General features: G+C 43.2%; 2 protein-coding genes and 1 long non-coding RNA gene across 3 annotated transcripts in view; 1 reads left to right on the forward strand and 2 right to left on the reverse strand.

Moving 5' to 3' along the window:
- LOC134456856 (zinc finger protein 84-like) overlaps positions 1 to 26,148 on the reverse strand; it is a 179,274-nt gene that overhangs the window by 25,893 nt on the left and 127,233 nt on the right. The window lies entirely within an intron of this gene.
- LOC134449586 (zinc finger protein ZFP2-like) lies at positions 265 to 20,305 on the reverse strand. The gene is made up of 4 exons (XM_063199615.1): positions 20,244 to 20,305; positions 6,382 to 6,537; positions 5,737 to 6,280; positions 265 to 5,185 (listed from the first exon to the last, which is right to left on the reverse strand). The coding sequence occupies exons 3-4, from the start codon at positions 6,212 to 6,214 to the stop codon at positions 3,513 to 3,515; spliced, it is 2,151 nt and encodes a 716-aa protein (XP_063055685.1). The 5' UTR covers positions 6,215 to 6,280; positions 6,382 to 6,537; positions 20,244 to 20,305; the 3' UTR covers positions 265 to 3,512.
- Positions 23,434 to 24,947, forward strand: LOC134458195 (uncharacterized). Its single transcript, XR_010036545.1, has 3 exons — positions 23,434 to 23,467; positions 24,646 to 24,745; positions 24,885 to 24,947. It is a non-coding gene; the product is annotated as an uncharacterized LOC134458195 (long non-coding RNA).

Genomic DNA, 26,148 nt, shown 5'->3' on the forward strand with positions numbered 1-26,148 from the left:
AAACACATACCCATCTATAGTAAAATAAGAAACGTTGAAATGTTCAAAGTGGCCTCTCAATTTTTTCCGCGACTGAAGTCATCTGAAAAGTCTCCCCTCTCAACACATAAACTGACCCACCTCTGGACCTCCCCTCTCTGAGGGCCCGAGACAACTGACCCCTTAGTTCCTTTGCAGCCTGATGTATGGAATTTTTTTTTACAAACATTATTATGATTCAAGAAGGCAAAATCTTTGATAATAACAAAACAGAACAGTTTTTTTTATTATGCAAGTAGTGAAGGGAAACTCTTTGGTATGACAAAACATCTCTTTATGTTCACTACAACACACTTTCATTTCATTATTATTATTAAAGACACCTCTGGTAGCTCCAATATCTCCCTGCCATATTAACCCTTTGAGGAGTATAGGTTTTCACCAGTAGTTCTAGAATTTGACTTGAACATTCTACAGGTCTGTTCATGAGAAAAAAAAATCAAGAAACGCAGAGGAATAGAGGAATGTACTACAATTCAGGGTTCTTGCAGGATTCAGACAGTGGGTCAAATTTTAGACCTTTTTTGACCTTTTTAGACCATTGTGAGCAAAATTTTAGACCAACCCCGGGCATCACGGAAGAAATTATACATTTATTTATGCGTCCCATTTCATATTTATATTAATTATATATACATTCATAAATCCGGTCATATTTGTATTAATTTCTACTCGCATATATGTATTTAATAAAGTCCCACATTTCTTCCATAGGGCATTATCATAGTTTGTTAACACCCTGTCCATGCTCAGTAATCAAAAAATGTAGGCCTAGCATTTTTACAAAACACGAACAGCAGACATACACGTTGAAGTGCAATGAAGGAATAAAGGCAAGATAAATAGGCTATTTTGAAATGAGCATAAAATCAAATAGCCTACATAACATTAGAACAGGGTTGGGGAACCTATAAATCCATCTTATTCGGCCCTTGACATAAATTCTTTCATTTACAGTCAATCCGGAAAGTATTCACAGCGCTTCACTTTTTCACATTTTATTATCTTACAGCCTCATTCCAAATGCTAGAAATGAATCTCTGTTGTCAAAATCCCACACAAATTATTCCATTATGACCATGTGAAAAACAAGTTGTCTCGACAGTTTTGAAAATGTATAAAAAATAAAAAACAAAGAAATCATATTTACAAAAGTATTCACAGCCTGCACCATACAAACTAAGAAGTTGTTAAAAATTCAACTTTGCTAAGAGTCCTAAACTACTTTTAGGACTGTTCTGATATTCTGTTGCATAACCATGTTTTTTGCTAACTGCTTCACATCAGTTGTGTGGAATCAACCAACTTCTGACAATGGTCAACAGGTATTGCCGCCCAGTGCAATTGACAATTTCAAAGAGCCACTTTGTTGCATTTCCGCATACATTTCAGTGACGGCGCCAGGGCCGTTCTTGATAGAACAGCAGCGTATCGCAACGAACATAAGATTTTCAGCCTCATTTATACTCTGCGCAGCTCGAAGATTTCGTGCACCAATCTATTTCAGTGTAAGCTTACCACAGCGGTAGGCTATTGCTATGACCGCAACGATTATTTTAACCTCTTTGGCCAAATGGACCAGTTTGTCTCTAGATTCAATAGTGAGGAAGCATCTTAAAAATCCCAACATCCATGGGAACAACTATTTCTCGCTGTCCCATTTATAGACAAGACCATACAATTTACGTTTATGAATAGACAACATGTCCTTTACAACAGATCTCACCTCCACTAAGTCCCCTGAAGTTTTTTTTAACAAAACGTTTTCATATTTCATCTGAAACTGCATAACATTAATTCTAGTGACCGTCTTCTGCGAGTCTGGAAGACGTGTGGAGAGAGTACTCGCTTCACTAGTTGAGTTGATATGTAGGGTAGGCTAGCCTCGCGACGCCATCCTCTGTACTCCACCCAAAGATTTTGGCTCCGCACATCGTCTGGCAAAAGCCTCGAGCTCGGTTCTCTCAGTGTTTCGCCAATCAACAAACAGTTGAGAGTGGTGACGTAGAACTCACCCGCAAGCTCCGTTACTGATTGGTAAAAGTAACTATATTCACACTTTCGTTTTGTTATTTGTATGCTTTTGCGACGCTATAACGTAACAGGCATGCTAATAAAGCACAATATAGGTTTTAATTTGAGTTTGGAACTTCAATTAATTTAAATGATAGAGTAAGATCAGACCATCTCCCATCGTCCACGGAGACGGATTCCTCATGACTTTTGCCAGACTGATTGACGGAGTCAACAGTCGGCTATTCGCCCAGGCTAAGGGTAGGCTACCGCGCGGCACAAACAACAAGAGAAAGCTGTCTGCCAACATGTTGCCGTTTCCGAATGAAAGCAGCCTAAGCATAGTCAGTGCACGAGATTTAAAAAAAAAAAAAAAAAAAAACATAACCGTGTTGGAAAACGTTACAGAGCCTGTGCATTCGTTTTAAGTCCTTTGTTCATGCAATAAAAAAGAAGTGAAGTCGCTAAGTTGGCATCATTGCTGCTTAGGAGCCTGTTATATTTCGCTCTCGTGCTGGACACACACGGTCTGATTTGCAGCTCGTGCAGATTGTCCATGAAGTTTAAAAACTCCAGTTGAAAAAGTACACTATTCCAACACTTCAGTCCAGTGGCCTACGCACGTTATTTCTCCCTTCGATATTAACCCCATTCCCAACATCTACTTAATTGTTCTAATTTGGATCAAGTGTAGTTGTTCAGAGCTTACATGTACATTATTACATGTCCTCGTCAATATTCCAACATGAGCAGAAGCTCTGTGGTTTTCCCATTTTTATTTAAAAGAGATAAACTGTAATTGACATGGTAGTATTCAGGTATATATTTTGTCATTTTCTCTGCTCAAAGCAATGTGCCCAAGCCAAAATGAGTTCTCACTACTTTCTGTATGTTTTCCAGTATAGGCCATCTCAAAAGTTATATGCACAGCCAGGGCCGCTGCTAAGGTTTTAGGGGCCTAGGCATAACTGGTCAGGAGGCCCCCTCATAAGTAAATACTACTACTAGGCCTACTGCTACTACTAATAATAATGCTAAGTCCTATATTCAAAATTACAGTATGCCTGAAAAATGATGGCCCTTTTGCTACCTAACAAATATATGTTTTGAAATGTAATTAAATATTTTTTTTCATGATGTTTCTTAGTAAGTCTCAATTAAGGAGGCCACAATTTTGGGGGCAAAGTGGTTGAGGCTCTAAAAGCACTCTGCTTATGCCTAACGGCAGCCTTGTGCACAGCCTTTAATATCAAATTAATATTTTAATCTGTTCTGTACCGAATCGCACTGCATCGCATGGCATTATAATTGCATCGCGCCATATCGAACTGCATCGCAGTAGGTAGGAGAATCGTATCGCATCTTATCACTAGTAATTTCATGAATCGTGAATGTATGATATCGTTGCCATCTGTATCGAGATGCGCATCATATCGCTTTGATGATGAAGATTCCCATCCCTAATTCACACCCTGTGAACACTCATGTGATTTCAAAGCTTTAGCAGATTTAAAACTCTGCCCACATTGTTGACATTTGTGGAATTCAATGTTGTGCACTTTTTTCTGGTGTGTCTGCAAAGCCTGTGGGTAGGCGAATCTCTCCTCACAGACGGTGCACTGGTAGGGTTTCTCTCCAGTGTGAACTCTCTGGTGGGTCTTCAGTGCTTCAACACGATTGAAAGTCCTCCCACAAACAGAGCAAAGGTGAGGCTTTTCACCCATGTGTATAACCTGGTGCCGTTTGAGATAAGAGACTCTGGCGAAGCTGAGCTCGCATGAAGAACACTTGTAGGGCTTCTCTCCAGTATGGCTTCTTATGTGGTAAACTAGTTTGCAGTTTGTTATGAAGCGCTTGTTGCATTGCGTACAGGAAAATGACTTCTCTCCAGTGTGAATCAACTCATGGGTTTTAAGCTGGCCTTTCGTTTTCACTCTCAGCCCACACACCAGACACAAGAAAGGTTTGTGATCTGAATGACTTAATTCATGGCAGCGTAGACCTGTTGAGTCATAGAAAGTCTTGGAGCACTGAGTGCAGGCATAGGGTTTTTCTCCCTTATGTTTTCTGATATGTACTTTTAAGTATGATGAAGTCGCAAAAGCCTTGGGGCAAAGCGAGCACTTGTGTGGTCTTTCCTTAGTATGAACTATCTGATGAGATATTAAAGCAGCTTTATATCGAAAAGTTTTGTCACAGAGCTTGCAAGCATAAGGCCGGTCATCTGAGTGTATACTCCTGTGTAGATTGAGATTCGCCCAACTTGTAACCAGTTTTCCACAGATGTCACATTGATGTGTTCTTTGTTGTGATCCATCTCTTTTCTGACTGGCATGAGTATGTGGAGTTGGAAGAGTTTTCCCACACACATCACGTTCAGTGTTTATTTCAGTCACTGTTTCAGCTGGTTTTACCATTTTGGGCAGACCATGTAGCTCGTCTGAATGTGTTTTCTGGTGTTTGAAATAAGCACTGTAATGTCTGAAAGTTATGTCGCAGTGTTTGCAGGCATAAGGCTTTTCACCAGTGTGCCGTCGTTTGTGAATAATAAGATTCCGCTTATTTTTAAGTATTTTCCCACATACATCACATTCCCAAGGAGGACCTTTTCTTTCAGTTCCTTGTTTAGGTCTATCTGTGTGGACTTTTTTGTGACTGACAAGAGTTTGTGGAGTTGGCAGAGTTTTCTCACATACATCATGTTCAATGGACTCATCGGTTCCTGGGTCGTAATCACTGTCGTCATCATCATCATCACCATCCTGATGACACTCATCGTCATCTTTGTCGCCATCATCATCGTCGTCACCCTCATCGCTCACGTCCTCTATGGTTTGCTTTTTTCTTCCTTTAGAAGTCCTTCCATTTCTCTCCGGGTGATAATCTTCCTGAACAACACCTCGTGTAGTTTCATGAGGAGAATCATTGGGTGTATTTGCATGTGGAGAGTTGGTGGAAACGTTTCCATGTGGAGCGGCAGTGGAGGGCTTTCTTCTGGCATGCTTTCTTTTTTTCGCCTTGACTCTCATGCCTCCCCTGCTCTGCCTCTTCTGTTCCCCCTCAGGCTCGGCGATGCTCTCCTCGACTGCAGACAACAGTTCTCCAGCCTTTGAGCAGATGTTGAATCCTTCATCTGAATGGAAAAAGGAAAAAACGTCTTTAAAGTAAGATTCTACAATGTCTGGAAATGTGCTCATTTCCCCATCTCCACTTCAGTTTAATAATTGAGTTTAACATTTCTGGTGCTCTTCCAACCATTCTCTGACTTTGGCTGGCAGCCCAACTTGTGCCAACTTCAGGTTAACATGCGTCATTGAGACGAATAGATGCAGCTAGCTGGTCCCTTTTGATTCAATGATACATGCTAGCTTGGAAATACGAGTTATGTAATCAGACTCAGAGAACGGCTACAGTAATGTGCAGCCTGGTTCGCACGCAGACCCTTGTGCATTTTCGGCCAACTTCACAACCATCTGCATGAGAACCAGGTTAACAATAAGAAGGAATGTTTCCTAAATTATGTATCTTTTTAACTTTTTTTTGACATTTTGTTGTTTTTATTTACATGGACTTAAATAATGGTAAACTGTTCAAGTAGGTCAAGTATGACAGCCATGAGTATTATTACATTATTACCCCTGATATATTTTTCATTTACCCCACATATCGCATGTGTGCACTTACTTTTCGGGCTGTAATCCACGTCGGCATCATGATCTTGATAACTTAGATCATCATCATCATTTTCACCGTCATCTCTGAGGTCCTCTGAGGTTCGCATCTTAAAAACTCCATCAGGCCCCAGCATGTCACGGCAGTCTTGTAGCTTCACTGACACCATACACAGTTTCAGTTGCTGTGGTGATGTCCGTGTACCATCACTTGGAGACAGTGGAACATCTTCTGGGTCATCTTCCAGTTGCTGTGATGATGTCAGCTTACCATCAACAGTAGACAATGGAACATCTGCTTGGTCATTCTCAAGTTTCAGTTCCTTCGATGATGTCCGTGTACCATCACCAGGAGACAGTGGATCTCCTGGGTCATCCTCAAGTTGTCGTGGTGATGTCCGTGTACCATCACCAGGAGACAGTGGAAGATCATCTGCCGGGTCTTCCTCCAGTTCCTGTGCTGATGTCAGCATGACGTCATCAGGAGGCATTGAAACATTTTCTGGGTCGTCCTCCGAGGTACAGGACAGGAAGATGTTTGGTGGGATCTCACATACCTAAAATGGCAACACGCAACTGTATTTGTTAGAAGATTTCTTTAGCAAACAAATACAAATACATACAAGACATATCAAGGATACAAAGGAAATGGTCCTACCTCAGCACCAATGCTAATTTCCAGAGGAGGGCAGAACAGAGTGTTCTGTGATGCAACATCCTGTGATGTAACATCCTGGTCCTCCTGTGGTGTTCCTGCTTCGTAGGAACCCGTCTCTGGCTCACAAGGACGGCAGTCTGGGAGGGTAGTTACTGTCTGTAAACACACACACACACACACACACACACACACACACACACACACACACACACACACACACACCTTTAACAACTAGAAGCACTCAGAGGGCGCAGACCTCCGACAAGGAAGCTGCTTGATAGAACATTTGACTATGTTACACCTGTCTTTCTGCCTTCTTTTTGTGGAGTATTCGCAATTCATTTTTTGGTCACTATGAGCATCTAGATATATAGGCCAGCAATGGTGAAGAATCTTTTCAAAAAGTCCTAGTTCCGGTTCGTGATCCGGATCACCACCAGAATGTAATCACTTGTTCCTTGGGTCACTATCAACAACTCCACAAAGTTTCGTCCAAATCCGTTGATTAGTTTTTGAGTTATGCTGCTGACAAACAAACAAACAGACAAAGACACCAACACGACCGAAAACATTACCTCCTTTGCGGAGGTAATAATCAAGTTCCTGCATCTGAGGAACCAGGCTCTGGCTCACTGGGACGACAGGCTGATGGAACAGCTCCCTGTCTGCACACACAGCTCCACGGATACTGGTTCCTTGACAAGTACACAGGCTATTCAAATTACTGCCTGAAGAATTCAAGTCCAGGGAATTGTAGTCCAGGGAAGACTGGAGGACGTCCAGGAGAGACTGGATGACAGCAGGGAAAGACCGCACTGGGCGTGGGCGGCTAGTTACCCAACCCACTGGTCTCTCAATAGAGAGACACCCAACTCTAACTACGAAGAACCAAAGAAAGCAACAACCCGAGGGCCCAGGCGGGATGGAAGATGGGCCCAACAGGACGGACAACATGATGATGACGGCAATGGAAAAGGATTACGAGAAAACCAGAACGCCAGGAAATGAGGAGAAGATCCTCCGAAAGTGTGCATGTGGATGGGAGAAAGTGACCACGTTTAGGGGCTTACGCATCCACCAGGGGAAAGCAAGATGTGGACAGAAGGGCCAACAGCAACCTTGCACTGCAACAGCAGGTGAGACAAGAGGGACCAAAAGCCAGGGCAAAAACCACAGAGCCAATGGACCCAATGTGGCTGACGGCGTGAGGGTAGCAGAGGAGGATGGTCCACTGGCGGAGAGCGAGCCCCAACGCGAGCACGAAGACCCAGTCCTCCCCACGCCAGACAGGGCAGAGCCAAACGCAGAGACTAAGACAGCCGCCAGAAGGAGCAAGATCAAGTGGCCAAAGTCTAGTGAAGCAGAAGCATGGCGCACACTGGACAGACACTTGATCAATATCCTTGAGGAGTCACTGCATGGAGGGGCAGAGGCCAAGCTCAATCTGATTGGGGACATCATATACCAGACCTGCAAGGACAGGTTTGGTGAGATTGTGCCCAGACAGAAGACCATCCAAAGGGAGAAGGGAAGGAAAGAAAAGGAAATCCTCCAACTGGTTCAAAGGCGACGGCAACTCCGCAAGAACTGGAGAAAGGCAACACAGGCAGAGAAGGAAGGCTTGAAAGCCTTGTGGGAGGAGGTCAGGAAGAGACTAGCCATGCTAAGCAGAGCCGAGCGCATCCGGAAACGCAGCAAACGGAAGCAAAAAGAGCAAGACTGCTTCTTCAAGGACCTCTTCAAGCATGCCAGACAGCTGCTGGAGGAGAAGAAGACTGGCAAGCTCGAAACCACCAGGGAGCAGTTGGAACAGCATGTCAGAAAGCAGTACAGTGATCCACAAAGGAACATCCCCTTAGGAACACCAGGATACGTACCACGACCTGCACAACCAACAGCTGAATTCAACATCCTGCCTCCCAAGCTCAGTGAGGTCAGACAAGTTGTGGAGACGGCAAGGTCCTCCTCCGCACCAGGCCCCTAACGGAGTCCCCTACAACCTCTACAAGCGACTGCCCCAAGGTACTGGAGCTGCTATGGTACCTAATAAGAACCATTTGGAAAAAACAACTCATTCCATCTGAGAGGCAAAGAGCGGTAGCAGTGTTCATCCCAAAGGAAGCAAACTCTACAGAGATTGGCCTATTCCGTAACATCGCCCTACTCAACGTAGAAGGAAAGATCTTCTTCTCAGTGCTAGCCAGAAGGATGACCAACTACCTGCTCCAAAACAACTACATTGACACCAACTGCCAGAAGGCAGGAGTGCCAGGTTTCCCAGGATGTGTTGAGCACTCCACAATGATCTGGGATCAGGTCCAGAGAGCTAAGCGGGACAAGACAGATCTGAACGTCATCTGGCTTGACCTGGCTAACGCATACGGATCAGTCCCACACCAGCTGATCACTTACGCCATGGAGTTCTTCCACATGCCCACTTGCATTAGGAACATGATAGCATGCTATTTTAACAAAGTGCAGATGTGCTTCTCTACCCAAGACTTCACCACGGGGTGGCAGCGGCTTGAAGTCGGAATAGCGATGGGGTGTGCCATTTCTCCGATACTCTTTGTCGCAGCATTTGAGATCATTCTCATCGGTGCTAGGCAAATGGCAGGAGGAATCAAACTGCCAACTGGACAGAAGATTCCCCCGCTAAGGAGCTACATGGACGACGTCACCACCCTTCTTCAGACAGCGCCATGTACATCAAGGCTTCTGAAGAGGATTGATGAGCTGATGTCATGGGCAAGAATCAAGATCAAGCCCTCCAAATCCCGTAGCCTGTCACTCAGGAGAGGAGTCAGGAACGGCAACACCACCTTTGTCATCGGAGGAGAAAAGATCCCACTACTCGCAGAGCAACCCATCAAAAGCCTGGGGAGGCAGTACACTGCTGAGCTTTCCGATAAGCAGATGGGGAAAGCTGTCATGAAGCAGCTCTCAGATGGCCTGGGGAGGATCAACCAAAGCCAACTCCCGGGGAAGTACAAGGTCTGGTGCTACCAATTCACTCTCTACCAGAGAGTAATGTGGCCCCTGAAAATGAGCGAGATCCCCTCATCGACCGTGAGTAAGATGGATGGGAAAGCCAACTCATTCATCCGAAAGTGGTTGGGACTGCCACGTTGCCTTTCTGACACGTTCGGGAGAAACATGCTCCAGCTACCATTGAAATCCCTGCAGCTGGGGTACAGGCAAGAAAAGACCAGGTTGGTGCTCGAGCTTCGGGAGTCCACAGACGAGTCAGTGAGGAAAGCCAATGCCAGGGTCCTAACTGGCCGCAAGTGGAATGCCCAGACAGAGGTCGACCAAGCGGTCAGTCGGCTGCAACACAAGGAAATCGTGGGAAGAGCCCAGGTAGGAAGAGCAGGCCTAGGATGGGGAGATGCATCACGCTTCTGGTCCAAGGCCCACCGCAAGGAGAGGAAGGAGATGGTGGTGGCGGAGGTGACAAGGATGGAGGAAGACCGCTACAAGATCAAGGCCGTGTCTCAGGGTCGGCAAGGAAGCTGGACAACCTGGGAGGGAATCTCAAACAGAAACATCAGTTGGTCAGACATATGGAAGATCCCACAGGCAAGACTCAGTTTCCTTATCCACTCAACGTATGACACGCTTCCCTGTCCTCGGAACCTCAGCCAGTGGTTCGGAAAGGAGGAATGTTGTGCACTCTGCAGTGCTCCCAGTGCAAGCCTCCAGCACATCCTGTCAGGCTGCAAAATCGTGCTCTCTCAGGGCCGCTACAGATGGCTCCATGACCAGGTCCTGAGAAAGCTAGCCGAGGTGCTGGAGGAGTGCAGACAGAGTAGCAGAATACCATCGCCTGCAGAGGACTCTACCAGTGTTAATTTCGTGACGAAATATTTTCGTCATAATTATCGTTAACGATTGTTTTTTCCCCTGACGACAATAAAACGATGACGAAAAAACAGCATGCGTTTGTACGAAAAATATAACGATATTGATTTATATTTTCGTCAAAAAAAAAAAATGTGACTACAATACCACCAGAGACGAAAACCAATAGGAAACATTTTGGTAATAGGCTATGTCACTGAAACACTGGAAAAGAATTGCCTGCTTTTTCGCAAGTCGCGACCCTCATCCGCTCGGCGTCTCCTCCCTCCTCCAATAACAATATTTCAACACAGAAAACCAAATCAACCCGTCATTAGTTCAGAAAGAATAAAATGAAGTTTTTGAGTGACCGTCTTACTCTCCTGATCTCAACATCTTTGAGCCATTCAGGGGAAACCTCAAATGTGTGGCCTAAAGACAGCAAGGGCAAACCTGTCCCAGGGCATCAGGAAAACTAAAAAGGAATACTCAGACAAAATAACAACACACTTCAAAGACAGCAGAGATGCACAGAGCCTGTGGCAGGGCATACAGGCCATCACGGACTATAAGCCTGCACCACGAAGCTGTGACAACAACACCTCTCTGCTAAACGACCTGAACAGTTTCTTTGCCCGCTTTGAAGCACAAAATGACACTCACCCACAGAAAACTCCCCCTCCCCCCCATGATCAACCCCTTTACCTGTCCTCTGCCAGTGTTAAGAGGACACTGGCCACCATCAACCCACGCAAAGTAGTTGGCCCAGACAACATACCAGGCCGAGTGTTGAAGGATTGTGCAGAAGAGCTGAAGGATGTCTTCACAGACATCTTTAACATCTCTCTGGAGCAAGCAGTCATCCCATCACTTTTCAAATCTGCTACCATCATACCTGTGCCGAAGAAATCATCACCATCATGCTTCAATGACTACCGTCCTGTAGCACTGACGCCCATAATCATGAAGTGCTTCGAACGGTTAGTCCTGTCACACATCAAAGCCACCCTACCCCCCACCCTGGACCCCTACCAGTTCGCATACCGAGCCAAGCGATCCACGGAGGATGCATCCAGCCCTCACCCACTTGGACAATAAAGACTCATATGTGAGAATGCTGTTCATTGACTTCAGTTCAGCATTCAATACCATAATACCACAACAACTCATCAGAAAACTGGACAAACTAGGTTTCAGCACCTCCCTCTGCAACTGGCTGCTGGACTTCCTGATGCAAAGACCACAAGCAGTACGGGTAGGGAACCACACCTCAAGCACCCTGACCCTGAGCACGGGGGCTCCGCAAGGTTGTGTTCTCAGCCCCCTGCTGTTCACGCTGCTGACACACGACTGCACAACGACCCACAGCACTAACCATCTAGTGAAGTTTGCGGATGATACAACACTGGTGGGCCTCATTACCAAGGGCGATGAGACTCACTACAGAGAAGAAGTAGACCTGCTGGCCAGATGGTGCAAAGACAACAACCTCCTGCTGAATGTCAACAAGACCAAGGAGATTGTTGTCAACTTCCAAAGGGTCCAAAAACAACTGCCACCACTGACCATCGACGGCGATGCTGTGGAGAGAGTGAGCAGCACCAAGTTCCTTGGAGTGCACATCAGCGACGACCTCTCTTGGACCACCAACACTACATCACTGGCGAAGAAGGCCCATCAGCGTCTCTACTTCCTGCGCAAACTAAAGAAGGCAAGTGCTACACCCTCCATCATGACAACATTCTACAGAGGAACCATAGAGAGCGTCGTGTCCAACTGCATCACAGTGTGGGGAGGAAGCTGCACGGAGAAAAACAGGAAGACACTCCAGCGTGTTGTGAACACAGCGAAGAAGATCATTGGAGTACCACTCCCCTCCCTGCAGGACATTTACACCACACGCCTCACCCGGAAAGCACTGATGATCATCAAAGACACAAGCCACCCTGCACACAAACTGTTCAGCCTCCTGCCCTCTGGAAAGAGGTACAGGCTCCTCCGTTCCCGTACCACCAGGCTGGCGAGCAGCACAATGCACCAAGCGATCAAGATGCTGAACACTCTCTCTCCACTGTCAGCCTCTAGCCAGCAAGGCCACTGACAACCCCCCCCCATCCCCCACCACCATATCTGCGACTGAACATTCCACCTGCACTACTATACTTGTGACTGAACTTTCAACCTGCACTAACTCAACACACACACACACACACACACACACACACACACACACACACACACACACACACACACACACACACACACACACACACACACACACACACACACACAAGCACACTGCACTTTCTGCACTAAACCCAAACATACACACACTGACACACACTGACACACACACACACACACACACACACACACGCACACACACACAGACGCACACCGCACCTTCTACCTGCACTAAACACATACACACACGTACATACACACGTACATACACACACACACACACACACACACACACACACACACACACACACACACACACACACACACACACACACACACACACACACAGCTGCTGGTGTACTTGACAGACCTTTTTAATATTTATTTTTCTTCAAAATGCTACTATTACCATGTCAGAACGCTATAAAGGACTTTTTAGGAAAAGCACAAAAGCACAACAATACCTCTTAATGTATGTCCTCTACAAGTCTTCTGTTGTCCAGTCTTGCACTTTAAATGTCTGTATGAGCACTGTCTATGTCCATACTGTCTTAAGTCCATGTATAAGTACTGTCTATGTCTATACTGTCTATGTCCTTACCTAGATTAGTCTATGTCTGTATGGGAAAGCAAGAAATGTAATTTCAAATTCTTTGTATGACCAGTGCATGTAAAGAAATTGACAATAAAACCTACTTGACTTGACTTGACTTGAATGTGAGGTTCCAGCAAGACACCCAAAAATATTATAGGAAACAACCATTCTGCCAGGAAGAATGTGCTGTTTTGTCATCTGAGAACATTAAGAGTCTTATCCACAACTACCACAAACAATTTAGAGCGGCCCCTGATGTTAAACAGGGCCATATTCAGAATCAGAAACTAGGGTATGTAAATTTTTGAACAGGGTCATTTGGGTAGTTTGGGTTGTGATCATGCTTTTGAAAGAGTAAACACAGAAGATTGCTAATAATTATCTTAGGCCAGTCTCTAGCAATGAGTGAAAAAAAAGGTTTTGTGTAATCCTTCATATTTTGTGAGAAATTGCCAAGAAAGCGTATATTCTGCTGGGGTATGTAAACATATGAGCACCACTGTAGTGGCTTGGTCTGCAATGGCAAGAGCGGTAGCTCTCATTGAGCTCACTGTACCATCGGAGGAAGGGATTGAGGCAGCCTTTGAACGGAAAAAGGCCAAGTACACCGAACTGGCTGCGGAGTGCCGGGAGGCGGGCTGGAAGACTTCCATATATCCAGTTGAAGTTGGATGCCGGGGCTTTATGGGGCTGTCGACCATACGCCTTCTGAAGGATGTGGGAGTCACTGGAGGAAGGCTAAAGAAGGCAACAAAGGAGCTGGCAGAGGAGGCAGAAAAAGGTAGCTTTTGGCTCTGGCTGCGGAGGAAGGACAGGAGCTGGGGGAATAACAACTAACCCCCAAAAAACAGCCGCAGGAATAACATCTATCAGCTGCAGGGGGTGACAGGGAGACGTCCCTGTCACTGCCCCGCCACCGTAGACGATTCGGGATTAAAGGGGCGAAACGTTGATGAAACGGTGGTTCCCGACTGATGACCCTGCAGCTGACCCATGGGCACCGGAGGAGGTGCGACAGGCAGCAATGCCCAGCAGGATGTAACACCTTCCTGTACAAATCCCAGAGTACCTTTCTATGGTGGGTTAAAACGTAGGTATACTTGGAATAGAAAGCCCAAACGCAGCAAAAAAGGGTCGTCCAAATTACACAAACATTAATTTCTCATGAGTCAAGTCAATAAGAATTTCTGAATGCAATTTCTATTTACTGAATAAATCAGGAATTCATTTTATAGTGAGCCATCTCCTGCACCATAACCGTCCGACTCTCACCGTGTTGGTGTGGAAGGACTATTTTTCCCCATGCATTCTCTGTTGCCTCAGTTCTGCCAGCGAACAGACAGTTGGGGTGACCTTTGCCTCTGAAGATGCATGGTCAATTTTAGGCTTCGGCAAGCAAGCTACCTCTATAGCTGGGTTCATGGCATCCTGGCAAATGACTGAATGACTAGTGAGTACATTTCTAACTAGTACCCCTACTTCACGTCCTGTCCTTTCACTTGTGGCCTTGTGCTACGCGGACGGCCCGTCTCCATGGAGAAAGCAATAACGTCAACATCCCAATTGCAAACAGGAAAATGGGCTTTAAATTGTGGTTTACACATTGAATAAAACTTCTATTGGGTCATTTCACATGAAATCAGACACTTTGGGACCCGACCGACACGGATTTCAATTATACTTACTGTGCCTGTTTAGTAGCAAGGTAGCACCCCAGAACTGCATGTGTGAATCTGACACCAATATTAAGGGAGAAACAGACTAGCGAAAGGTTACAAATGAGGGAAGGACACTATGCATTCAGCCTTGATTATATCAGTCAGTGTAGGTCACAAACAGATGTCCGTGGTGTTATTTGAAAGCTCTTTTCGGGCTCTACAAATTACACAAACAGCATGGAATACAACAACCGTCAGAATATGAATGATCATAAATTGAAAAAATAAAAATTGAATATAAAAAAAACCTATAATTTAAAATGGCCAGTTCCTTGTCGAAACATGGCCTGCAATGTCAACACCTGAAATGCTGGTGTTTGGTTCTTTATTCATTTCAGAGATAATGTGACTCAAAAATATGGCATCATACAAATCATATGGTAATACCATAGTAATATCACATGACAGCATGTCTATCGGAATATGTGAAGGATGGAGATGGTCCATGAGGATGCAGGAAGTTCAGTTTCACCTCTCCAGTGCTCGGCATACATTCCTCAACACGTGCTAGCCACTATAGGCGAGTACATTTAGGGTTTAACCCCCCAAAAAAATGATACAAAAGTTTTTGTCATGGATTCTATTACTATTGGACCTCCTAAATGACATACTTAAAATCTAGTAAAATCTGACTTTGGGAAATTAGTTATTTTCAACATGGCTGCTATAGGCTTATTATAAGGGCCGAGAGACACTCCAGGTGAATAGGCCAAAAAATGTAGCTTGCTGATATCACCATGAAATTTAAACCGGTGACACTTACATATTTGTGAGAAAAAATGTATGGCAAGTTTCTGAAATGTTATGTTTCAGTATGGTAATCAGACTATGTCTAATTAAATATTCATTACATTTCAAAATGCAAAACCTCAAAATCTGAAAAGGCCAGGCTCAAAATTACTCTTTTATTGTGTTTCTAGTAAGCCAAAAGATATCTTCAGAAGAGAGTATGGACATCTTGTTTTGTTTTGTAGTAAATCTAAAGATCTTTGTGCAGACACGCCAGCTAGCATTTTTTTTCAAAACATGTTTTTTTTAACACATCTCTTAGATTAAAATAATTGAGTTTTAGGTTTCTCAAAGTCCTTCCAGATACTCTCTGAGTCTGGTAATATCATTTTTAGCATGTATCATGGCAAGGTCAGCTGTCCTCAACTCATAGCCTCTCCACAGGGGTGTCCTAAGGGCTGGTACTGGGGCTCCTATTTCCCTTGTACACCACGTCACTGGGTCATGTCATCTGTTCTCACAGATTCTCATACTACTGTTACACTGATGAAGCACAGTCATATCTGTAATTTGTGACATATGACTCCATGGTCTACGTACACCTTACCGCTTGCCTCTCTGAACTATCACAAGTATGATGGAATGCAGTTGAGCCTCGCTAAAACAGCACTGCTGGTGATCCCAGGCAAAGATTCAGGCTGGCATGATATCAAACTCAATATGGACTCTGCTGTTGCCTCAAAGAAGGCCACAAGAAACCTAGGTGTCATTATTGATGACCACCTATCATCCTCTGACCACATAGCCTCAGTTTCCCAGCCCTGTCGCTTCTCAGTAACTTAAATATACATAAAATCATCTGTGCCTGACCTAAATGACTCCACTTCTGGTAGGCCTACTGTCCATCTGACCTCAACTACTGCAACTATCTCCTGACTGGTCTTCCAGCTTGTGCAATAATACCTTTGCAAATGTCACTGCATGTCACTCCTCTTTTTCATGCCCAAATTGAATACAAGGCCCTGACCCTTGCCTAGAAAGCTACAACAGGCCATACTCTGGCGTATCTGAAAGCTATGCTAAAGCCCCATTTTCCTTCCAGGACATTGTCTTCCTCTAGTACCAACCATTTCATCTTGCCCTCTACTTACACAAGTATTGGCTCCTGTCTGTTCAGTTCAGCTGCTGAAAGACCCATAACACCCAGTGACACCATGATTCATCACTGATGATGTGCCCTGACAAACAACACATGGATATTACCATAGCAGTAGTGTCTTTATCCACCCTAACAGCACTCCAACCAAACAGATCCTGAAAACATGTTAATGCATGCAAATTGCATGACATAGTGAGGTTGAACAATATAAGAGAGTTAGCATCTGGCAGTGGCAATTTCGACAAGCATATATTGCTGACAAAAAACACTTCATTTCATTTTCACAAATACAACATTTCTGGGTTTCCAATATGAAATAAATAAATCTTTTGAAGTAAGCTAATAATGTAATTATCATGTGCAGACACGCCAGATCTCATCCCTTAGGGATGAGATCTCCTCCTACAATAATGCGGTACGCTCAGAGAGAAAAGCATATTTTTCCAAAATCATAACAGACAACCAGCATAATGCAAAAGTTCTTTTTTCCACTATTGACCACCGGCTTAATCCAACACATAGCAATAACAACCTAAATGCAGCATCACATGCCAAGTGCGAGGAATTTGCTACAATTTTTAATAAAAAGATTGCAGACATTAGAGAAGGCATCCAAGGTGGAAACGCAGCAACCTCTGTCGCCCACCCAGGCGATACACCGAAGGGAGGGTTAAACCCCCCTAGGAGACCTGAGAGCTTCCAAAATGTTTGTCCAATTACAGAGGACGACCTCTGTAAAATAGTCAGGGAAAGTAAGCAGTCTATCTGCAGCCTTGACGCGATCCCCACATATCTGCTAAAAAACATACTTGGTTGCTTAGCAGCACCTTTACTGCAAATTGTTAACACCTCTATGCTTACAGGCATTTTTCCAAGCTCATTCAAAACAGCCATGGTAAAACCACTCCTAAAAAAGACAAATTTAGATCAGAATTCTTTAAACAACTACAAACCTATATCAAACCTCCCCTTTATAAGCAAGGTACTAGAAAAAGTTGTATTTAAACAGCTTAATCAACATCTGGCTGGGAATGATATCTTGGAAAAATTCCAATCAGGCTTTAGAGCCAACCATAGCACCGAAACAGCACTAACCAAAATAATAAGTGATCTTAGGCTCAGCACTGCCGCTAACAAAGTTTCAGCACTTATCCTCCTCGACCTCAGTGCAGCCTTTGACACGATAGACCATAACATACTAATTGACCGCCTTGAATCTTGGGTAGGACTGTCCGGCCACGTCTTAGAGTGGTTCAAAACATATATTACAGGAAGGCAGTTTTTTGTCACCATCGGAGAATACGTCTCCAACAAGTATGATGTGCCTTTTGGAGTTGCTCAGGGTAGTTGCTTGGGCCCTCTCCTCTTCTCTCTCTATATGTTGCCCCTGAGCTCCATCATCAGAGAGCACAATGTTGATTTTCATAGCTATGCCGATGACACTCAACTATATATCTCTGTCGAGCCTAGCCAAACCACTGCCATTCATGCCTTGCCTAAATGCATGTCTGCCATCACAGATTGGATGAACAGTAACTTCCTAAAATTAAATGAGGATAAAACTGAAGTGTTGCTCATTGGGCCTAAGAAAAAATGTGCAAAACTCCACTCAAGCCTAGGTGACCTAAGCATGCACATTAAAGATAAGGTTACTAGCCTAGGTGTGGTCATAGACTCGGATTTGAGCTTTGAGCCTCACATCAACAAGATAACAAAATCTGCTTTTTTCCATCTTAGAAATGTCAACAAAGTGTGCGGCTTGGCCCCCGACAAGACGCTGAGAAACTTATTCATGCCTTTGTCACCAGTAGGCTAGACTACTGCAATGCTCTCTTCTCTGGTCTCCCAAAAAAATTAATTGACAAATTGCAACTCATTCAAAATTCTGCGGCAAGAATCCTAACAAGAACCAGAATGAGAATACAGAATCGACTTTAAGATTCTGCTCACAGTATTTAAAGCATTAAATGGACTTGCCCCTAGTTATATCTCTGACATGCTCTCTTTTTATGCCCCTGCTCGAGCTCCTTCAAGAAGCAGCTGAAGACCCACCTCTTCATCCTTGCCAACTCCTAGCTGCCAAGGCGTCATAGTGTCCCAGCTGCCACAGCACCCTTACTACTCAAAACCAGCCCTGGCAGGGGGCTCCCCTAGGTTGCCGCTGGTCTCTGCCTGAGGTTTCTTCCTGACTATAGGGGTTTTTTTTCTCAGACCTCACTGAGCTTTTTTTTCCTCCTTACAAACTATGATTCAAGCGAAAGGGAGTTTTTCCTCACCCCTGATGCCACCAGGGGCCGCACCTGAGCGCCCAATCTCTGTGTGACTATCTATGACTTATGATTGGCCCAGCCACTATGGACCTTACGCATCCAAGAATCCTGGTCCTAACCTACGTTGACCTTATGACTCTACAATCTCTGTCTATCTCTTCTTCCTCTGCCTTCCTGCTATTTCTACCTCTCCTCTATACCTCTCCTTTTAAACCCATCTCTAACAATGTTTTTTTCCCATTTGTTAAGCATTTAAGTAACGTTACGTTGTTAAGTTACATGCCTTGTATGACACAGTGCTATACAAATACAATTATTATTACAAATTATTATTATTATTATTATTATGTAATAACCTTTATTTTGAAAAACTTTGATCTTGAAAATGACACCTTTCCTGAGGTTAGATTTTCCTAGATTTTCAGTATGTTAGTAAGGACACCTGGATGTATTGAAATCAGTTGAGAAACCTTTTGTATCAATTTTTTGGGGGTTTGGTATATTAAGGCCATAGATGTACTCGCCTACTGGTTGACATCATATACAGCTACAACATACCCTTTGATGCTTGAACATTTTGAAAATTCCTTTACTGAGCTTATTCTTTCAACGCTGCCTTTTCTGAATGCTTAAAATGGTCTAGCTTCCACTGTGTCCATTGACAATGGGCAGAAGCTGTGTAGTTTGGAATAGGGACCGACGACGGCGCAGGGCCCACTGGGAAAATGCCCGTTATGCCAGATGGCCAGTCCAGCCCTGTCCCTGACACTACTCTATTTCTAGTCCAATACAAATAATTTCAACCTTTATGTCCTTTATCTCTGAAATGAATAAAGAACCAAACACCCCATTTTCAGGTGTTGTTTATGACCTTACAGGCTATGTTAAGACAAGAAACCAGCCATTTTAAAATATATGTTTTTTTGATATTCAATTTTTCAATGCATCATAATTCATATTCTGAAGGTTGTTGTATTCCATGCTGTGTGTGTGATTTGTAGAGCCAGAAAAGAGCTTTCAAACAACACCTCAGACATCCTTTTGTGACTTACACTGACTGATATAATCAAGGCTGAATGCATAGTGTCCTACCCTTACATGTAAACCTTTGCTAGTCTGTTTCTCCCTTAATATTGGTGTCAGATTCACACAAATGCAGTTCTGGGGTGCTACCTTGTTACTAAACAGGCACAGCAAGTATGATTGAAATCCGTGTCGGTCGGGTCCCAAAGTGTCTGATTTCATGTGAAATGACCCTATTGTCAATGACGTCTTGCATCGCATCACAAGGCCATGAGCAAAAGAAGAGGACAGGAGGAACTAGATTGAGATGGACTCACTGAGTGAATAACTGACAGGCAGCCTACCAATGCAGTGATGTCATTTCCTCTTCCACACTGACACGGTTGGCCCCTCTGTCCAATTACATCATCACGGTACTTCCTGTGGAGAGTCACGGTAGGCAGAGTGTTAGAATATGCAGAAATGTTAAGACCTACTTTGTGAATCACAATGGCTACTGTTCATTAATAGCAGAACATCAAAAGCATACAGCAACTGAAATTTTAACACGACACTGAACACACAGGATGCTGGAATTTCTAAATTCTACAGACAGAGCATTATGTTACACAGATTCCATAGACCCAAAAAATGACATTAGTTGCGGACACATTCTTTTTTTTTTTTTTTGTCATTGCACCATTCAATGGCAGTGACTTTTCAACCAAGTGGTTTTCCTCAGATTCACTAACAAAAAGGGCCGCTGCTAAGGTTTTGGGGGCCCTAAGCATACGGTTTAGGGAGGCCCCCTGATAATGTAATAATAATTATTATTATTATTATTATTAATAATTGTATTATTATTATTATTATTATTATTATGCTATTATGCTATTATTGCTAAAGCCTAAGAAATGCACAGCACAGCTAAAATTTAGATAGGTCTACTAGGTTTAGGTTACTTGGTGCTGAAAGATGTTATTATTCTGTTAAATAGAAAAAGAGGTCATTAAACTGCAATAGAAGCAATGTAGAATAGAAGAATAGAAGCAATGTAATTTATTACTTTTAATGAAAGCTTTCAGTCAATCTCAGTCTTGGAGGCCCCTATTTTGTAGCCACAATGGACGAGGCCTAACGCTGGCTGCGTAGTCTGCGTATGCGCAGCGGCGGCCCTGCTGCTAACAAACACATAATCCTCAAAAGCTCAATAGTGTGCTGACCTTTTTTTTACCCCCCAAGAAATGAAGACTAAAAGAGGTCATTGTGACTGCTGTTTGGAAACAAATCTGTGTTAGTAGAGCATATAAAAAACATGGAAGGACCCTGACGGCTCTGACTGTGGATGGTGGAGGAGGGACACTAATGGGCAACCGTATCTCGCTCATTTCGTGAAGTATTCACGAAAAAAATATATTAATTTTCGTGGTGCATTCACGTTATTGCCCGCCTTTCGTAAAGTCTTCACGAAAATAATAGATTAATTTTCACGCTGCCTATTCACTTGAATTGCCCGACTGTTGCCTAGCGACCCACTAGTTTGATGCCCTTTCGGTAGCCTACCGTCACATGGTAATTAAACATTTCAAACAAGCAATTTAGGGTTAGGTTTAGGGTCCAGGTTAGGGTTAAGGTTAGGTTTAGGGTTAAGTAGGGTTAAGGTTAGGGTGAGATTTAGGTTTAGGTTTAGGGGACATAAGGCGTAAGTACCGAAAGGGCGTCGAATTTGTGAGTCCCAAGTGTATCAGCAGTGTTCTGTCAGCACCCCCTCCCCGCCCCGCCCCTACAGACGTTTGGATAACCATAGCAGCAGTGGGGCAATTCAAGTGAATAGGCAGCGTGAAAATTAATCTATTATTGTCGTGAAGACTTTACGAAAGGCGGGCAATAACGTGAATGCACCACGAAAATTAATATATTATTTTCGTGAAGACTTTACGAAAGGCGTGGGACTGAGGATAGTGGATGGTGGATGTGATGAAGAGGATGGAGTGTCTGCACTGACCGTCTGTGCTGCTCCAGCTGTTGCTGCAGTGTCTGCACCTCATCCCTCAGTGCTCTGATCACCTGTTGGGGGCAATGAGAAGAGACAGGAAGGGTGAGAATTATATAATATTTCCCAAAATTAATGGTTCTTCATACATGTGACGTTGTGACATGTGGCGTTGATATGTTTTAGGGAAGTGGTAAATTGACCCAAACACCTTGCAAGGGTTAGTTGGTGAATCTCAATGTGAAAGAAGAAAGGTTCATATGCCTACTATTTTTCTCAAGCAAAAATTCGTTTTGGGTCGAGGGTAAAATGTTTTTTTTTTTTAATGTAATGGTCTCACCTCGTTCGCCTGAGTGAGTTTGTTGTCTTTCTCCTCAAGTCTCTTCTGGAGCTCTTCTACCTGCAGTCTCAGGGTCTGGCACAACTCTACTTCATCAGCCTGTAACTGCTGCAAATGAACTTCATTTTCCTGTAACGTCGACTCGAAGACCCACGTACTACAATCTGGATTCTGTAAGCAAATTCGCAAAGCACGGCCTCGAAAAGGAATATTGTTTTCCCAATTGCTTCAATTGTATACGTGCGTAATAACGCATACATTTATTATTTTCAACAAACCATATGCGTTCAGATCCACAACGAAGTGCATACCATGAGAGTGACAATTAACTAAAGAAATATTAAACATTGGAAGTTCTCGTGATAACCACCACAACTTACCATGTTTGCAATAGGTCATCACCAGCCTGGCCGCACTGTTTTCTGCAGCATAGCGCAGGATAGTTGCAGAATCCTTCTCTCTTCTAAATCTAGAACTACGCGTGTTGCAAATGTTTAGCTGTCTTGTTAATGTAAAAAAAAACAACAAAAAAAACAAGACTATGGTTGTGTGTTGCGTCCAAAAAAAGCCTCCAGGGACATGTGTATTTTCTATTTTCCAGAATGAACTGGCGAAGAAATCGTAATATGTCCCACACACCCTAAGCTGCTGCCCTCGTGTGGTTTGGGGACATTAGGCTTCACGCACACAGTGAAATAAAGAACACTTTCATATTCTTATAGTTGAGAGGGTCTAACTAACATCTGTTAAAGAAATATCAATCACTTTCTGAATGATTTATGAGTCATAATATAATATAATATAATATAATATAATATAATATAATATAATATAATATAATATAATATAGGCTATACAGTATATTGATGCTCACTGAAATTACTATCCAAGTCAGGGATCTTGCACTCAGAAAAATGCTGGGTTATTTTTGTAACCCAAAACGCTGGGTTAGGTACGGGTTGGGTAGTTTTGGGTAGTTTTAACCCATAATGTTAACCCAGCCAGTAACCCATTTCATTGGGTTACGAGACTGCTCTGATGTCCGTGAAAGATCGTTTCAAATTTCAACTGACAATAGCGTATTATGGGCTACGCTGCAGAAAAAGCCCTATGTAAGGTAAGTTCATTGTTTTAGTCCCATCATGTAATTTTTTTCATAATTTCAATACATAATTGACAGGGAATAGCAAAACCGTTGTATTGTTTATGGTTGCTATAGTGATTTGAAATGACTTCGCATACTACACACAGTTATGGTAGGTCCCACTGCCACTTCACAACTATGTTCAGTTCGTTGGGAGCTTAGTTTCTTGTTAGAAATCGACTCTATTTACAAACGTAACTTCGTTTTTAAGTGTATAACATGTCCTGTTCGAGTTACATCAGTGGCATCTGAAGTTAACACCAGCAGTCTGGTTTACTAATGCCGTTAGCATTATGCTAACGGTTAGCGTTATGCTAACGGGTTAACAACAAGAATCATGGTTTGTTTGCAAGTTTGTTGCAAAATGTCTGCTTCATTGGGTGCTTGGTTTACTGTAGGAACGAACTCTGTTTCATTAAGAATTCGTTTTGATGTAAGTTTAGCCATAACCTTTCCAGTTAATATCACACTGTGGGCTATAGCATCTAACACCAGAGGAAAAAACTAGCTACTTTTCTCTGCTTTAAAATGCCGCTAGCATACATGCTAATGTGCTAGCAACAAATGTTACTTTGAAGTTTGTTGAGGCTAGAGTTGTTTGGATATACATTAATGATACACCCATGTTGCCCTTTTCATGTTCATGTAAAAGGGGGTTGTCAAGGAAGCATGTTTTGAACTTGTGTGTGTGCGTGCTGTTTAAGCTTTTGTCCTTATGGTAAGCATGGTAAGCAAATCAGTAACATAGTTCTATATTGGGGGTCATCCCTATGTTCCCCGGGTCCTATGTTCCCCTCTAGAACTACTGGGGAACATAGGGTCCTATGTTTCCTGCTGCTTCCAAGTAGACTGCTGCCGCATGGCAAAGCACAGGTTGTTGTTGCACCTCTGACAGGTTAGGTTTAGGGATAGTTTTGGTCAGGGCACAAATTTACAACTCAGAAACATTGCATTTCTGACAGGTTAGGTTTAGGGATGGTTTTGGAAAGGGCACAATTTGAAAACTCGGAAACATATAATGCGGGGAACATAGAACCCTTTTTTAGAAAAAAGGGTCCTATGTTCCCCATTCCCATACAAAGACAGGGGAACATAGGACCTGGGGAACATACTATAGGTACGCTGCCATTATTGTGTGTCTAAGATAAATCAAAAGATAGAAGTGAGGTAGGCTACTGGGTGGGTGTAAGTTTAAAAGTTGTTTGTGTGTTTCAAATGTCAGTCTGTTTCACACTGTTTATCAGAGATGAATAGCTTAATGTTTATGTTGTGTTATATTTTGCTTTGCAGTTGAGAAGATAGCCAGGGACCCTGTTGCTGGGTGGAGCTGTCTTGTTACTGTACGTGACCCCCATGTCTGAAAATAAGTGGAACTAGTCGGTTTCTGAAGGTGAGCAAACTTGAATTGAATGAATTTACACAAAATGTAGCCTATGTATTTTTAAATGTCAAAAATCTATTTATTTAAGTTTCATATTTTATCCTGAGACCCACAGTGTTTATGTTGTGTGTTATTCTCTCTTTCGCAGCAAAGAAGATGGCCAGGACTCCTTGCTGATAGATGGGAGCCAGATAGAGTTGGTAGAGGTGAGTAAAATGTTACAAATCTACACAAAATGAATGTGTCAAGATAAAACAATCTGTGTGTCTCACAGTGTTAATCAGAGCTGTATGTTGTGTGTTTTATTTTGTTTTTCAGCCGAGAAGATGACCAGGATTGCTGATGGACGGAAGCTGGACCCGGGGAACATACTGTAGGTACGCTCCCATTATCGTGTGTACATCTCTAAGATAAATCAAAAGATAGAAGTGAGGTAGGCTACTGGGTGGGTTTAAGTTTAAAAGTTATATGTGTGTTTCAAATGTCAGTCTGTTTCACACTGTTTATCAGAGATGAATAGCCTAATGTTTATGTTGTGTTATATTTTGCTTTGCAGTTGAGAAGATAGCCAGGGACCCTGTTGCTGGGTGGAGCTGTCTTGTTACTGTACGCGACCCCCATGTCTGAAAATAAGTGGAACCTAGTCAGTTTCTGAAGGTGAGCAAACTTGNATTGAATGAATTTACACAAAAATGTAGGCCTATGTATTTTTAAATGTTTGTTTGAGTTTCATATTTTATCCTGAGACCCATAGTGTTTAATGTTGTGTGTTATTCTCTCTTTCGCAGCAAAGAAGATGACCAGGACTCCTTGCTGATAGATGGGAGCCAGATATAGGTGAGTAAAATGTTCCAAATCTACACAAAATGAATGTGTCAAAGATAAAACAATCTGTGTATCTCACAGTGTTAATCAGAGCTGTATGTTGTGTGTTTTATTTTGTTTTTCAGCCGAGAAGATGGGGCCTGGATTGCTGCTGGGACGGAAGCTGTCTAGTTACATTGATTCCCCTTGTAGGACCGTGTCAGAAAATGCTGAGAAAGTCCAACGGTTTTTAAAAGTGAGCATACATTTACACCAAGGATGTCAAACTAAGGCCCAGGGGTCAAAACTGTCAGAGTCCTTTTATTCGGCCTGCGAGATCATTTGAAATGTGTATTACAGTTGGCCCACATGCACCATTAATACATACTGTAATAAGACTTGAAATTTGGTGTGTCACAAGAATATGAGTGGGCTCAGGCCAGTGAAGTAGCTCACGCTCATGTGCAACAGAATATATGTAGGCACAGTGAATTATGATGGGAATCTGTTTATGAAATTTAAATGAGTATTAACTGTGTGTATGCACAATTTTAGTTCAACTAAAACAATCTGTGTATCTCACAGTGTTAATCAGAGATGCAGTCATG

This window comes from Engraulis encrasicolus, chromosome 1 (assembly GCF_034702125.1).
Source record: "Engraulis encrasicolus isolate BLACKSEA-1 chromosome 1, IST_EnEncr_1.0, whole genome shotgun sequence".
Taxonomy (NCBI): Eukaryota; Metazoa; Chordata; class Actinopteri; order Clupeiformes; family Engraulidae; genus Engraulis; species Engraulis encrasicolus.